The sequence below is a fragment of the Pseudophryne corroboree genome, chromosome 1, assembly GCF_028390025.1.
Source record: "Pseudophryne corroboree isolate aPseCor3 chromosome 1, aPseCor3.hap2, whole genome shotgun sequence".
NCBI classification, from domain to species: domain Eukaryota; kingdom Metazoa; phylum Chordata; class Amphibia; order Anura; family Myobatrachidae; genus Pseudophryne; species Pseudophryne corroboree.
The window spans coordinates 5337023-5353513 of NC_086444.1; the positions used below are offsets into that span (position 1 = coordinate 5337023).

At 50.9% G+C, this 16491-nt stretch overlaps 1 protein-coding gene across 2 annotated transcripts in view; it reads left to right on the forward strand.

Moving 5' to 3' along the window:
- TAF1C (TATA-box binding protein associated factor, RNA polymerase I subunit C) overlaps positions 1-16491 on the forward strand; it is a 168112-nt gene that overhangs the window by 49691 nt on the left and 101930 nt on the right. For both annotated transcript variants that reach the window (XM_063957484.1, XM_063957483.1), the window contains exons 3-4: positions 13629-13722; positions 15842-15927. In XM_063957484.1, coding sequence (XP_063813554.1) covers positions 13629-13722; positions 15842-15927 — 180 coding nt within the window. The remainder of the gene's footprint in view (positions 1-13628; positions 13723-15841; positions 15928-16491) is intronic.

Consider the following 16491-nt stretch of genomic DNA (forward strand, 5'->3'; position numbering starts at 1 on the left):
CAGTAGGGCCACACGTTACATGATTGATGCTATGAAAAATGTTTTACATATTTCTGATAATACAAGTACCACTAAAAAGGGTATTATGTTTGGTGAGAAAAAACTGCCTGTAGTTTTTCCTGCATCTGAGGAATTAAATGAGGTGTGTGATGAGGCGTGGGTTTCCCCCGATAAAAAACTGATAATTCCTAAAAGGTTATTGGCATCATACCCCTTCCCGCCAGAGGATAGGGCACGTTGGGAAACACCCCCTAAGGTGGATAAAGCGCTCACACGTTTGTCAAAACAGGTGGCACTACCGTCTCCTGATAGGGCCGCCCTTAAGGAACCTGCTGACAGAAAGCAGGAGAATATCCTAAAATGTATATACACTCACACGGGTGTTATACTGCGACCAGCAATCGCCTCAGCCTGGATGTGCAGTGCTGGGGTGGCTTGGTCGGATTCCCTGACTGACAATATTGATACCCTAGATAGGGACAGTATATTACTGACTATAGAGCATTTGAAAGATGCATTTCTATATATGCGTGATGCACAGAGGGATATTTGCCGACTGGCATCAAGAGTAAGTGCGCTGTCCATTTCTGCCAGAAGAGGGTTATGGACGAGGCAGTGGTCAGGTGATGCTGATTCCAAAAGGCATATGGAAGTATTGCCTTACAAAGGGGAGGCGTTATTTGGGGTAGGTCTATCAGACCTGGTGACCACGGCAACTGCTGGGAAATCCACATTTTTACCCCAGGTAGCCTCTCAACATAAGAAGACGCCGTATTATCAGGCGCAGTCCTTTCGGCCCCATAAGGGCAAGCGGGCAAAAGGCTCCTCATTTCTGCCCCGTGGCAGAGGGAGAGGAAAAAGGCTGCAGCAAACAGCCAGTTCCCAGGAACAGAAGCCCTCTCCCGTTTTCTGCCAAGTCCTCAGCATGACGCTGGGGCTTTACAAGCGGACTCAGGCACTCCCCTAAAGTCTGCTTTACCGACGTCTCCCTCCGACAGGGAGGCGGTATTGGAAGCCATTCACAAGCTGTATTCCCAGCAGGTGATAATCAAGATACCCCTCCTGCAACAGGGACAGGGGTATTATTCCACGCTGTTTGTGGTACCGAAGCCGGACGGCTCGGTGAGACCTATTTTAAATCTGAAATCCTTGAATACATACACAGGTTCAAATTCAAGATGGAGTCACTCAGAGCGGTGATTGCGAACTTGGAAGAAGGGGATTATATGGTATCTTTGGACATCAAGGAGGCTTACCTCCATGTCCAAATTTACCCTTCTCACCAAGGATACCTCAGGTTTGTGGTACAGAACTGTCACTATCAGTTTCAGACGCTGCCGTTTGGTTTGTCCACGGCACCCCGGGTCTTTACCAAGGTAATGGCCGAAATGATGATACTCCTTCGAAGGAAGGGAGTTTTAGTTATCCCGTACTTGGACGATCTCCTGATAAGGGCAAGATCCAGGGAACAATTGGTAGTCGGGGTAGCACTATCTCAAGTAGTGTTGCGGCAGCACGGTTGGATTCTCAATATTCCAAAATCGCAGCTGATCCCGACGACACGTCTTCTATTCCTAGGGATGATCCTGGACACAGTCCAGAAAAAGGTGTTTCTCCCGGAGGAGAAAGCCAGGGAGTTATCCGAACTAGTCAGAAACCTCCTAAAACCAGGCCAAGTGTCAGTGCATCAATGCACAAGGGTCCTGGGAAAAATGGTGGCTTCCTACGAAGCAATCCCTTTCGGCAGATTCCACGCAAGAACTTTCCAGTGGGACCTGCTGGACAAATGGTCCGGATCGCATCTTCAGATGCATCAGCGGATAACCCTGTCACCAAAGACAAGGGTGTCTCTCCTGTGGTGGTTGCAGAGTGCTCATCTTCTAGAGGGCCGCAGATTCGGCATTCAGGACTGGGTCCTGGTGACCACGGATGCCAGCCTGCGAGGCTGGGGAGCAGTCACACAGGGAAGAAATTTCCAGGGCTTGTGGTCAAGCCTGGAGACATCCCTTCACATAAATATCCTGGAGCTGAGGGCCATTTACAATGCCCTAAGCCAAGCAAGACCTCTGCTTCAAGGTCAGCCGGTGCTGATCCAGTCGGACAACATCACGGCAGTCGCCCACGTGAACAGACAGGGCGGCACAAGAAGCAGGAGGGCAATGGCAGAAGCTGCAAGGATTCTTCGCTGGGCGGAAAATCATGTGATAGCACTGTCAGCAGTGTTCATTCCGGGAGTGGACAACTGGGAAGCAGACTTCCTCAGCAGGCACGACCTCCACCCGGGAGAGTGGGGACTTCACCCAGAAGTCTTCCACATGATTGTAAACCGTTGGAAATAACCAAAGGTGGACATGATGGCGTCCCGCCTCAACAAAAAATTGGACAGGTATTGCGCCAGGTCAAGGGACCCTCAGGCAATAGCTGTGGACGCTCTGGTAACACCATGGGTGTACCAGTCAGTGTATGTGTTTCCCTCCTCTGCCTCTCATACCCGAGGTACTGAGAATTATAAGACGGAGAGGAGTAAGAACTATACTCGTGGTTCCGGATTGGCCAAGAAGGACTTGGTACCCGGAACTTCAAGAGATGCTCACAGAGGACCCGTGGCCTCTACCTCTAAGAAGGGACCTGCTCCAGCAAGGTCCCTGTCTGTTCCAAGACTTACCACGGCTGCGTTTGACGGCATGGCGGTTGAACGCCGGATCCTGAAGGAAAAAGGCATTCCGGAAAAAGTCATTCCTACCCTGATCAAAGCCAGGAAGGATGTGACCGCAAAACATTATCACCGCATTTGGCGGAAATATGTTGCGTGGTGCGAGGCCAGGAAGGCCCCAACGGAGGAATTTCAACTGGGTCGATTCCTGCATTTCCTGCAAACAGGAGTGTCTATGGGCCTAAAAATTAGGATCCATTAAGGTTCAGATTTCGGCCCTGTCGATTTTCTTCCAGAAAGAACTGGCTTCAGTTCCTGAAGTTCAGACGTTGTCAAGGGGGTGCTGCATATACAGCCTCCTTTTGTGCCTCCAGTGGCACCTTGGGATCTCAATGTAGTTTTGGGGTTCCTAAAATCACATTGGTTTGAACCGCTTAAATCTGTGGATTTGAAATATCTCACATGGAAAGTGGTCATGCTGTTGGCCCTGGCTTCGGCCAGGCGCGTGTCAGAATTGGCGGCTTTATCTTATAAAAGCCCTTGCCTGATTTTTCATACGGACAGGGCAGAATTGAGGACTCGTCCACAATTTCTCCCTAAGGTGGTTTCAGCGTTTCACCTGAACCAGCCTATTGTGGTACCTGCGGCTACTAGGGACTTGGAGGACTCCAAGTTGCTGGACGTAGTCAGGGCCCTGAAAATATATGTTTCCAGGATGGCTGGAGTCAGAAAATCTGACTCCCTGTTTATCCTGTATGCACCCAACAAGCTGGGTGCTCCTGCTTCTAAGCAGACTATTGCTCGTTGGATTTGTAGTACAATTCAGCTTGCACATTCTGTGGCAGGCCTGCCACAGCCAAAATCTGTAAAAGCCCATTCCACAAGGAAGGTGGGCTCATCTTGGGCGGCTGCCCGAGGGGTCTCGGCTTTACAACTTTGCCGAGCAGCTACTTGGTCAGGGGCAAACACGTTTGCTAAATTCTACAAATTTGATACCCTGGCTGAGGAGGACCTGGAGTTCTCTCATTCGGTGCTGCAGAGTCATCCGCACTCTCCCGCCCGTTTGGGAGCTTTGGTATAATCCCCATGGTCCTTACGGAGTTCCCAGCATCCACTTAGGACGTCAGAGAAAATAAGAATTTACTTACCGATAATTCTATTTCTCGTAGTCCGTAGTGGATGCTGGGCGCCCATCCCAAGTGCGGATTGTCTGCAATACTTGTACATAGTTATTGTTAACTAAATCGGGTTATTGTTGTTGTGAGCCATCTTTCCAGAGGCTCCTCTGTTATCATGCTGTTAACTGGGTTCAGATCACAGGTTGTACGGTGTGATTGGTGTGGCTGGTATGAGTCTTACCCGGGATTCAAGATCCTTCCTTATTGTGTACGCTCGTCCGGGCACAGTATCCTAACTGAGGCTTGGAGGAGGGTCATAGGGGGAGGAGCCAGTGCACACCAGGAAGTCCTAAAGCTTTACTTTTGTGCCCAGTCTCCTGCGGAGCCGCTATTCCCCATGGTCCTTACGGAGTTCCCAGCATCCACTACGGACTACGAGAAATAGAATTATCGGTATGTAAATTCTTATTTTTTCTTTTTTCCACTTTACCACATCCCTTTCCCCCTTCCAAAAGGCCAGGGTCAGGGATAGTGGAAGCTGCTACAAGCAGCTGTGGCGTGTCGGTCCTCTCTAAAAGAGCACCCTCACAGCCAGAGCAGACATCCTGCAGAAAGGCTGGCCGGTGCTTACAGAGAAGCCCCGTCGGAGCCTCACCACAGGAGTCCAGGTATGTTAGTCGAGGCGGCAGCGTGCTGTGTGGGAAGGGGGGAGCACTGTTTATCAGAGCGGCAATGTAAGCCGCCCACCGCACCGCCCGCCGCCGCTGCTCACAGCGCACCACGCTCTATGCAGCGCGCTCCCCGGCTCCCGCTGCCTGGTCTCCGGCGCCCACTGGCCGTCCTACGGCTACCGCTACCCGCCTCCCGCTGGCTGTCCCCCGGCTACCGCTCCCCGGCCCTTTTACTTGCTCCTGGTGTTCCAATACACGGAGCACACAGGGGGGGAGAAGCTCACAGCACACGATGGGGGTGGGGGGGGGGCAGCAGCAGTATGCTAAGCTGCATATATATATATATATATATATATATATATATATATATATAAGGGAAGCATAGGAATTAGCTTTTTGTTACAACTATCCCAGGTTATATAAAAAAAGATAATAACCTGTACTGTGATTATACTGTAAGCATGGCTTGGGGGCCATTTTAACCATGCTTCCTGTTTTTTCTGTTGTGATTCCAGAACGTTCCTGTACTACATCTCTACTCCACCGGAGGCGCAGGGGTGTTAGTGGGAATTTGGGATCACATTTCATAGGATTGGCCACGTGTACTGCACTTGGCCAGATATATATATATATATATATATATCACACACACCTTAGTACTATTTTACTGAGTCGTGCAAGTGTCTGTCTTTGTATATTGTATTGTCTGTCTGCATAATGAGTAAGGCACCAGCAAAAACTAAAAAGCAGTTTCACTGCAAGGTCTGTAAGAGTGTGTTACCGGATGGATCTACCACATGTAAAGTATGTTTTGTGGATTCAGTTACGAATACAATTTCGGCTTCGGTTTTGAAGCCAGTTTCCTCCCCGGACCCTCCATGGGAAAGGCTAGCCAATGTACTGGCTGGGTTGCAATCAGAATTGACCGCCGCTCGACAAGAGCGGCAAGATCTGAGTCTAGGGTGAGACCGCCAGAACTACCGGGGGGGTCTCAGCCTTGCCAAAAGTCCAAATCCATTTTGGGTAGACGGGATAAATTTCATATGTCTTATGATTTACCAGTTTCTGCTATGTTGTATTCTGACGATTCCATGCCAGACCTCACTGCGCAAGATGAGGATGAGGAGGGCGAAGTAGACCAGCAGTCAGATAGTGATGATTTTACCAGCCCAGGCATTGATAATCTCATCAGAGCGGTGCGTCAGTCTCTGAAGTTTACAGAAACTGAGGAGCCTCTGACAAATGATGAAGTCGTATTTACTAAACGACAGAGATCTCCGATGTGTTTTCCTGTTTCGGAGTCTCTTAATAAGATGTTAGTAGAAACACGAAAGAATCCAGATAAACGGTTTTCTACACCTCGCAGATTTAAGTCTAGTTACCCGTTTCCAGAGTCTGTGACATGTACATGGGAGAATCCGCCAATGGTGGATTCGTCTGTGTCAAAACTTACAAAGAAATTAACTATACTAGTGCCAACTGCTCCTATGCTTAAAGACCCTTCAGACCGCAAAATAGAAACTATGCTAAAGTCCATGTATATAGCAGCAGGAGTGTTGCTTAGACCTGGGTTGGTTGGCATTTGGGTCACTAAGGCGCTCATAGTATGGATAACAGAACTCAAGTCTGCCCTACGTGACGATCACCTTATACTTCTCGCTGATCAAATGTGTGAGGCTGCGGAGTATCTATGTACAGCTTCTACTGACGTCTGTCAGCTCACTTCTCGCATTTCATCGTCACTGGTTACAGTACGACGAGCACTCTGGCTGCGTTCTTGGCAAGCAGGGGCAGAGGTCAAAAGAGGTATAGAGGCGTTACCTTACGGTGGCGAGAAGTTGTTTGGTCCTGAATTGGACAAATGGATTTCTGAGGCCACGGGAGGAAAGTCGGTTTTCTTACCATTTCCTCCACCGGTACCAAGACGGAGATACTCTGGACCTGCGTTCAAATCCTTTAGACCTCAGCCCTTTTGCGGGCGTGGCAGAGGAACAGCCACGCCTGGTAGACGAGGTCGAGGACGTGGTTTCCAACAAACCAACACCAGTCGTCAGGACGCTAAGGTCACCGACAAGCCAGTGGCATGACGGGCTCCCAGCCCATCTCGGATCTCCAATTGTGGGAGCACGCCTTCAGACGTTCCATTTGGCGTGGTTCCAGACATCCACAGATGGGTGGATCCGCAATTTAGTGTTAAAAGGTTACAAAATAGAGTTCGACTGTCTCCCGCCACTGCGGTTTTTCAAAACAGGACTGCCTCTCTCGGACGACAAGAGGGCGGTTCTGCAAATTGCCATTCAGTCTCTGCTGGATTCAGCAGTTTTGATTCCGGTCCCTGTTCACCAACAAGGTCAGGGTTATTATTCCAGTCTGTTTGTGGTACCGAAGCCGGATGGCTCCGTCAGGCCAATATTGAACTTAAAGGGTCTCAATCAGTACGTCACTTACTACAGATTCAAGATGGAATCTCTGCGGTCAGTAATTGCAGGTTTAGAACCAAAGGAATTCATGATTGCGCTAGATCTCAAGGATGCGTACTTGCACATTCCGATTTGGCAACCTCATCAGAGGTTCTTGCGTTTTGCGATACGGCAGAACCATTACCAGTTTCAGGCTCTACCGTTTGGCCTCTCGTCAGCCCCTCGGGTATTCACCAAAGTGATGTCTGTGATGATAGCTCATCTCAGATCCCTGGGAGTGACAATAGTTCCGTACTTAGACGATCTGCTCATCAAAGCTCCGTCTCAACAGATGCTCCTCCAACATGCGCTGCTAACGTACAATGTACTAGTTCGGCACGGTTGGATTGTCAACTTCAAGAAATCACATCTAATTGCGTCTCAACGACTTCAATTCCTAGGTATGATTCTCGATACGGTAAATCAAAGAATTTACCTACCAGAACAGAAAGTACAAATTATTCGTCATCTGGTACAATTAGTGCTCAAGCCACACACAGTCTCGGTACATTTGTGCATTCACCTCTTAGGCACAATGGTGGCGGCTTTCGAAGCGCTTCAGTTCGGAAGATTTCACTCACGTCCATTTCAACTGGATGTGCTCGCACAGTGGTCGGGCTTGCATCTGCAGATTCACCACAGAGTGAGGTTGTCGCCTCGGGCCAGGGTATCTCTACTCTGGTGGCTCAAAGTACACAATCTAACCGCAGGGAAACGGTTCGGCGCCTGTAATTGGATAATTCTAACGACGGACGCGAGTCTCAGAGGTTGGGGAGCTGTAGTTCAAAATTGTCAGCTCCGGGGTCTCTGGGCGGAGCACGAAAGATTGCGGTCTATAAATGTCCTGGAACTCCGGGCAATTTACAATGCGCTACGACAAGCAGTACACATGCTTCGGTCTCAGACTGTCCAGGTGCAGTCAGACAACGCGACGGCAGTCGCGTACATCAACAAACAAGGAGGAACGAGAAGCCGCATGGCCATGCGGGAAGTAGCTCGAATCCTCAATTGGGCCGAACATCACCAAGTGATATTATCGGCAGTGTTCCTTTCCGGGAGTGGACAACTGGGAGGCGGATTATCTCAGCCGTCTGGATTTTAATGGGCATTAAATCCAGAAGTGTTTCACATGTTGGTCCAGAGGTGGTGTTACCCTCAAGTGGACCTGATGGCATCTCGCCACAATCACCAAACGCCCCAGTATGTGTCCAGAACGAGAGATCCAAAGGCAGTGGCGGTGGATGCTCTCACAATCGCTTGGCCGTACAGCCTCGTGCATCTGTTTCCACCGTTTCCGCTGCTCCCTCTGTTGCTAAAACGAATCAAAAGAGAGTCCGTCACAGTCATACTAGTGGCGCCTCATTGGCCTCGGAGAGCTTGGTTCTCGGATCTCCGCGGACTACTCGCAGACGATCCTTGGCCGCTCCCACTACGTCCGGACCTGTTACAACAGGGTCTGTTCCTTTACCCCGATTTAGCGCGGTTGCGTTTGACGGGGTGGCTGTTGAGACCGCCCTCTTAAGAAGAGAGGGCATTCCAGAATCGGTTATACCAACCATGTTACGTGCTAGGAAGCCAGTTACGGCAGCTCATTATTACAGAATTTGGCGTGCCTATATAGGTTGATGTGAAGCTCGGAAGTTTCCGACATCATCTTTCAAGTTATCCCGTCTTTTGTTATTTCTACAGACTGGGTTAGATGAAGGACTGCGTTTATCTACACTAAAGGTGCAGGTATCTGCGTTGTCAATTTATTTTCAAAGACGATTGGCTCTATTGCCGTCGGTACACACTTTTCTGCAAGGTGTCCTCAGAGTACAGCCTCCATTCATTCCACCTACAGCGCCATGGGACTTGAATCTGGTTTTAGATTTCTTACAGTCTTCATATTTTGAACCTTTACAACAAGTGGATATTAAGTTTCTCACTTGGAAGTACATTTTTCTCCTAGCCTAAGCTTCAGCAAGGTGTGTTTCAGATTTGGGTGCCTTGTCATGCAAGCCACCGTATTTGGTGTTTCATGATGACAGAGCGGAACTTCGGACGAATCCCGTTTTCTTACCAAAGGTAGTGTCATCTTTTCACATCGATCAACCAATAGTAGTTCCTGTGTTAACAGGACATTCTGGAACTCTGGATGTGGTACGCGCATTACGCGTTTATGTATCCCGTACGTCTACAGTTCGTAAGACGGATACGTTGTTTTTTCTCTATGATGCTGCCAAGATGGGTTGGCCAGCTTCTAAGCAGACCTTATCCAGATGGATAAAACTGACTATACGTCAGGCTTACCTTCATGCTAGGTTACAGCCGCCTACATCAGTAACAGCTCGTTCCACACGTTCTGTGGGAACTTCATGGGCAGCTGGTCGTGGAGCTTCTATGACGCAGCTTTGCCGTGTGGCTACGTGGTCATCAGTGCACACGTTTGTGCGCTTTTACAAGTTTAATACGTTTGCGGCATCAGCATCTAGCTTTGGCCGCCTAGTGTTACAGGTGCCAAACAGCTCTCCCGCCCACGGGGAAAGCTTTGGTACGTCCCAAGAGTACTCCAGTGACCCCTAGTGGATGAAAAAGAAAATAGGATTTTGGTACTTGCCAGGTAAATCCTTTTCTTTGAATCCATAGGGGGCACTGGACGCCCACCCAGAGCAGTTTTACCTGGTTTGTGGTAAGTTCAGGGGATCTTATGGTAACACACTCTCACCGACTGGTTCAAGTTATCAAGTTCTATCGGTTATGGTGTCAACTGTTTAGTTGTCAGTAACGTTATGTGTCAACTTTATTGTTGTCCGTTATGTTATATGTAATTCTCCATTGTCAACCTCTATAGCTCCTGTTCGGCTCAGTAAAAAACACTGAGGTACTCTGGGATATGGAGGGGTGGAGTGTTCTAAATTTAAATATTTAGTGCCCTGTTCCTGCGGAAGCCGTCCATATCCCAAGAGTACTCCAGTGCCCCCTATGGATTCAAAGAAAAGGATTTACCTGGTAAGTACCAAAATCCTATTTTTACACTGCAATTTAGATTTCAGATTGCACACACCCCACCCAAATGTAACTTTCTCTGCACGTTACATCTGCCTCCCCCCCACCACCCCTGCAGTGTACATGGGCCCTCATTCCGAGTTGTTCGCTCGGTAAAAATCTTCGCATCGCAGCGATTTTCCGCTTAATGCGCATGCGCAATGTCCGCACTGCGACTGCGCCAAGTAAATTTGCTATGCACATAGTAATTTTACTCACGGCTTTTTCATCGTTCTGGCGATCGTAATGTGATTGACAGGAAATGGGTGTTACTGGGCGGAAACAGGCCGTTTTATGGGCGTGTGGGAAAAAACGCTACCGTTTCCGGAAAAAACGCAGGAGTGGCCGGAGAAACGGAGGAGTGTCTGGGCGAACGCTGGGTGTGTTTGTGACGTCAAACCAGGAACGACAAGCACTGAACTGATCGCAGATGCCGAGTAAGTCTGAAGCTACTCAGAAACTGCTACGAGGTGTGTAATCGCAATATTGCGAATACTTCGTTCGCAATTTTAAGATGCTAAGATTCACTCCCAGTAGGCGGCGGCTTAGCGTGAGCAACTCTGCTAAAATCGCCTTGCGAGCGAACAACTCGGAATGACCTCCATGGTTTTGCTCAACTGCTAACAAATTTGCTGCTACGATCATGTCTGAATTACCCCCTAAGTCCCTAATGTAGGTACTTAGTCTGCGACCCGGCTAAGCTTGGCATTAGCGGTAAGGGCGCCGTGTGCTGGCTCCATACTCTCTGTGTGTCTCCCTGGAAGGTCTCTTTGTGGGTTAATTGTGCTTTTAACCTTTTCCTGTGTGTGTGCTGTCATTACTGCAGTATGTCAGGCAAAGAGTGTGTTTCATGTAAGGCACAGTGTTCCTCTTCCCCAGGGGGCTCACTAGTGTGTACTCAGTGCAGTGCACCTTCCCAGGCTAATGGGGCAGAAAGAGCATGGCTGGACTCTATTAGGGGAATGATTTCCACCATTTCTACGAAATTATCTTGGAATGAAAAAGAGACGCAATACTTAAGGCAGTCTATGGATGAGTTTCTGAAAAAGGACTCGGTACCCAGACCAGCGTCTCAGTCTTCTACCATTTGTCCACAAAATCGTACTTTGACCCATATCCTGCATTCTGACTCTGATGATGAAGGGTCAGAAATGGAGGAAGGTGAGGTGGACACAGAGGTAGGGGAGGGTACTCTCTCACAAGGGGTAGAGGCTCTCCTAGAGGCTATCAGAGAAATTCTAAATATCCCTGATAAGGTGACGGAGGAGATTGAGGAATCTCACTTCAATATAAAGAAAAAATCCTCAGCCACTTTTCCTGTGTCAAAGGAATTAAATACTCTGTTTGAAGAACCGTGGTTTAATCCACATAAGAAATTTCAAATTCCTAGGCGGTTATTATCATCTTTTCCTTTTCCCCCTGAGGAGAGGAAAAAATAGGAATATCTACCAATAGCGGATGCGTCAGTCTCAAGGCTGTCCGAAAAATTGTATTGCCTGTCCCGGGTGCAGCCTCCCTAAAAGACGCGGCTGATCGCAAGATTGAGACTACACTCAAATCTTTGTATACTGCTGCTGGGGTGGAACAGAGACCCACTGTAGCGTGTGGGTGGATTACTAGAGCCATTGCTATATGGTCAGGTAACTTAATTGAGGGGTTGCGAACTTTATTGTGGAAGCCATAAAAGAAATGATTGCCTAATGCACGCACTACAGCTATGGCAGTGTCGGCACGCAGAGGATTATGGCTACATCAGTGGACTGCTGACGCGGACTCCAGGAAAGCAGTGGAAGGCCTACCCTTCACAGGAGAGGCCTTATTTGGAGATGAACTCGACAAATGGATCTCCAGAGCTACTGCGGGTAAGTCCACATACCTTCTGCAGCTCTGCCAGCTAGGAAGGCCTACTCAGGACCTAATCTACAGTCCTAAGGTTTAAGCAATCCTCATTGCTCCAGACTGGCCATGAAGGGCCTGGTATGCGGATCTTCTCAAGATGCTGATCGAAGATCCGTGGCCTCTGCCTCTTCGAGAGGATCTTCTACAACGGGGCCCGTTCGTCTATCAAGACTTACCGCGACTACGTTTAACGGCATGGAAGTTGAACGGTTGATTCTAGTCAGGAGAGGGATTGCTGACAAGGTCATCCCGACTATGAACCCAAGCCAGGAACGTCTAAACATTACCACCGTATATGGAGGAAGTATGTATCTTGGTGTGAGAGCAGACAATATTCCGCGGTGGAATTTCATCTGAGACGCTTCTTGCTTTTTATGCAGTTGGGTGTGGATGAGGGCCTACACCTAGGCTCCATTAAAGTTCAGATTTCGGCCTTGTCTGTTTTCTTCAGAAACAATTGGCTTCTTTCCCTGAGATCCAGACGTTCTTGAAAGGTGTTCTGCACATCCAACCTCCCTTTGTGCCTCCCACGGCACCTTAGGATCTCAATTTGGTGCTGCAGTTCCTCCAATCGGACTGGTTTGAACCATGACAGGAGGTTGACGTAAAATACCTTACGTGGAAGACCGTCACACTGTTGGCCTTGGCCTCAGCAAGACGTGTGTCAGAGCTCAGGGCATTGTCTCACAAGAGTCCCTACTTAATTTTCCATGAGGACAGAGCTGAACTCAGAACTCGTCAGCAATTTCTTCCTAAGGTGGTGTCCGCTTTTCACATCAGCCAACCTCTTGTGGTTCTGGTTGTTACGGACACCTCTGCTGCTTCAAAGTCATTGGATGTTGTGAGGGCTTTGAAGGTATATGTGAAGAGAGCAGCTCGTCACAGGAAATCAGACTCGCTGTTCATTCTTTGATTCCAACAAGATTGGGTGTCCTGCTTCGAAGCAGTCCATTGCATGCTGGATCAAGCTCACTATCCAGCATGCTTATTCCACGGCAGGTTTGACTATTCCAGAATCTGTACAGGCCCACTCTACTAGGTCGGTGGGTTCTTCCTGGCCGGCTGCCCGGGGTGTGTCGGCCTTACAGCTCTGTCGAGCAGCTACTTGGTCAGGTTCGAACAGGTTTGCTAAGTTTTACAAGTTCGATACTTTGGCCTCTGAGGACCTTCAGTTTGGTCAGTCAGTTCTGCAGAAACCTCAGCACTCTCCCACCCAATTTGGGAGCTTTGGTACTTCCCCATGGTACTAATGTGGACCCCAGTATCCTCTAGGTCTAGGACGTAAGAGAAAATAGGATTTTAATTACCTACCGGTAAACCCTTTTCTCGTAGTCCGTAGGGGATACTGGGCGCCCGCCTGGTGCTTCTTTCTTGCTGCATGCTTACTTGTTAAGTAATGTTGTTTGGTTCAGCTGTTGCTGTTCCTGGTTTCATGTTTGGTTAGCATGACTTTCCTCTTGTTCTGGTTGTCCTGGTTCGGAATCTCACCACTATCCTTTTATATCCTTCTCTCAAAGTATGTCCGTCTCCTCGGGCACAGTTTCCTAGACTGAGTCTGGTAGGAGAGGCATAGAGGGAGGAGCCAGCACACACTATCAAATTCTTAAAGTGCCCAAGGATCCTAGTGGACCCGTCTATACCCCATGGTACTAATTGGATCCCCAGTATCCTCTACGGACTTTACCGGTAGGTAATTAAAATCCTATTTTCATGTTACTGTATCTCGTGCTGTCTCTTCTCCCCCTCCTAGTAACCCGTAGGTGCCTCTAATGCCTCTGTCTGTCGTATGTGTCTCTCCCAGGATGATGGCGGTTTCATCCCTCTGTACAGCAGATCGCAGGAGCTATGGGTCCCTGCGGAGCCAGCCCCCACCCCACTGCTCCCTCCTAACACCGGTAAGTCATTATTGCATGTAATCTGATGACTGCTCCTTTCTTCCTCATTCTCTCATCTGACTATTGTTATATAGCGTCAACGTATTACATTGTGCTTTGCAAAATGGTAACAAGATGAGTCTGGGTAATAACAGGTCAGAGGGCCCTGCTCGCAGGCTGACACTCACTGAGGGTTTGTGTGACGTTTATTAGTGCAGCCAGACTGCAGAGCTCCTGCTTGGGTGTGTGGTCCAGCATCGGTTTTTATAGTAATCTAAAGGTCTTTTGGGGCAGCTCTGTCGGCACCTGGAGGTGGGTGGGGCAGCTCTGTCTGCACCTGGGGATGGGTGGGGAGAGAGAGGGTGGGTGGAGCAGCTCTGTCGGCACCTGGGGGTGGGTGGGGCAGCTCTGACAGCACCTGGGGGAGGTGGGTGGGGAAGCTCTGTTGTCACCTGGGGGTGGGTGGGACAGCTCTGTCGGCACCTGGGGGTGGGTGGGGAGTGAGAGAGGGTGGGGCAGCTCTGTCGGCACCTGGGGGTGGGTGGGGCAGCTCTGTCGGCACCTGGGGGTGGGTGGGGAGTGAGAGAGGGTGGGTGGGGCAGCTCTGTCGGCACCTGGGGGTGGGTGGGGAGTGAGAGAGGCTGGGTGGGGCAGCTGTGACGGCACCTGGGGGTGGGTGGGGAGTAAGAGAGGCTGGGTGGGGCACCTCTGTCGGCACCTGGGGGTGGGTGGGGAGTGAGAGAGGCTGGGTGGGGCAGCTCTGTCGGCACCTGGGGGTGGGTGGTGAGTGAGAGAGGCTGGGTGGGGCAGCTGTGTCGGCACCTGGGGGTGGGTGGGGAGTGAGAGAGGGTGGGTGGTGCAGCTCTGTCGGCACCTGGGGGTGGGTGGGGAGAGAGAGGGTGGGTGGAGCAGCTCTGTCGGCACCTGGGGGTGGGTGGGGCAGCTCTGACAGCACCTGGGGGAGGTGGGTGGGTGGGTGGGACAGCTCTGTCGGCACCTGGGGGTGGGTGGGGAGTGAGAGAGGGTGGGTGGGGCAGCTCTGTCGGCACCTGGGGGTGGGTGGGGCAGCTCTGTCGGCACCTGGGGGTGGGTGGGGAGTGAGAGAGGGTGGGTGGGGCAGCTCTGTCGGCACCTGGGGGTGGGTGAGGAGTGAGAGAGGCTGGGTGGGGCAGCTGTGACGGCACCTGGGGGTGGGTGGGGAGCAAGAGAGGCTGGGTGGGGCACCTCTGTCGGCACCTGGGGGTGGGTGGGGAGTGAGAGAGGCTGGGTGGGGCAGCTGTGTCGGCACTTGGGGGTTGGTGGGGAGTGAGAGGGGGTGGGTGGGGCAGCTCTGTCGGCACCTGGGGGTGGGTGGTGAGTGAGAGAGGGTGGGTGGGGCAGCTGTGTCGGCACCTGGGGGTGGGTGGGGAGTGAGAGAGGGTGGGTGGTGCAGCTCTGTCGGCACCTGGGGGTGGGTGGGGAGTGAGAGAGGGTGGGTGGGGCAGCTGTGTCGGCACCTGGGGGTGGGTGGGGAGTGAGAGAGGCTGGGTGGGGCAGCTCTGTCGGCACCTGGGGATGGGTAGGGAGTGAGAGAGGCTGGGTGGGGCAGCTCTGTTGGCACCTGGGGGTTGGTGGGGCAGCTCTGTCGGCACCTGGGGGTGGGTAGGGAGTGAGAGAGGCTGGGTGGGGCAGCTCTGTTGGCACCTGGGGGTTGGTGGGGCAGCTCTGTCGGAACCTGGGTGGGGATGGGGAGTGAGAGAGGCTGGGTTAGGGCAGCTCTGATGGCACCTGGGGGAGGTGTGGAGAGAGTGGGGCGTCTATAAAAGCAGGTTAGGAATAGCTGCCCTGTAGTGGGAGTGTAAGAAGTGCTCTTGGTTGTAGACGGGGCAGTCTGTCCAGTGGAGATTGTCCCATTGGCAACACAGCTTGTCACGCACTGCCTGGTTCCTGGGTCCTGGAGACCGGTTTGCTCTGCATTGGGTGTGATCCTCTTAGACAATTAGACCTATCTGGTAATCAAGGTGTCTGTTACCGAGTTGCAGAGAGAGTGACCCTGGGGTTCCTCCTCCTCATGTACCATCCGCCATCATACTGAGCAGTAATATGTTGGTTGTTACTATGACGACGTGCGTTACCGTCTGTCTTCTCTGACCCTCTGCAGATGGCGGATACGCTCCGGTCACTGAATCTGATCTGCTTTACAAGTATGACCGAAACCACCAGCAAATCATGAATTTTCCTAAGCAGGTGAGGACCCATCTCTGTTCTTCTGCTGTACAGACGTGTCCTCGCACGCTGCAGCTTCCGTTGCGCCATACAGCTCCTCGCAGCGCACAGGTTCCCGGCGACTCGCCTGCACGAGCGTCTTATTGTCACAAATAGAACAGTTAGAAGCGACAGAACGACTCCGCTGGATTACACTGCTCAGTTCGGTGTGCGACGTTGTACATCTGTGTGTGTATGAGTCTGTATATGAAGTGCTGCGATGCAGCGGCCGTCCAGGTTGCGTTGTGCTTCTCCGGTGACTTTCTGCGTGTTTCCTGCGCAGCGTCTCTAGTGCACGGTCATCAGTGTTTAGCTGCGATGCGAATAAGACACAATGTAAAGGAAATGTCGCTACGTTACACGCGCTTGGTGCGGCTCAGTTGCGCTGGGCACCGTATGGCATATTACGGCTTATTATATGAGGACACATCTGTATATTTCCATGTAACCCAGTGTTCTGCCGTGATCATGTTGCCACTGAGGTGGTATTAAGCGGTATCTGGGTGGGGGCAGCTTCATCAGCCTGGTACGGATATAACTGTGCAA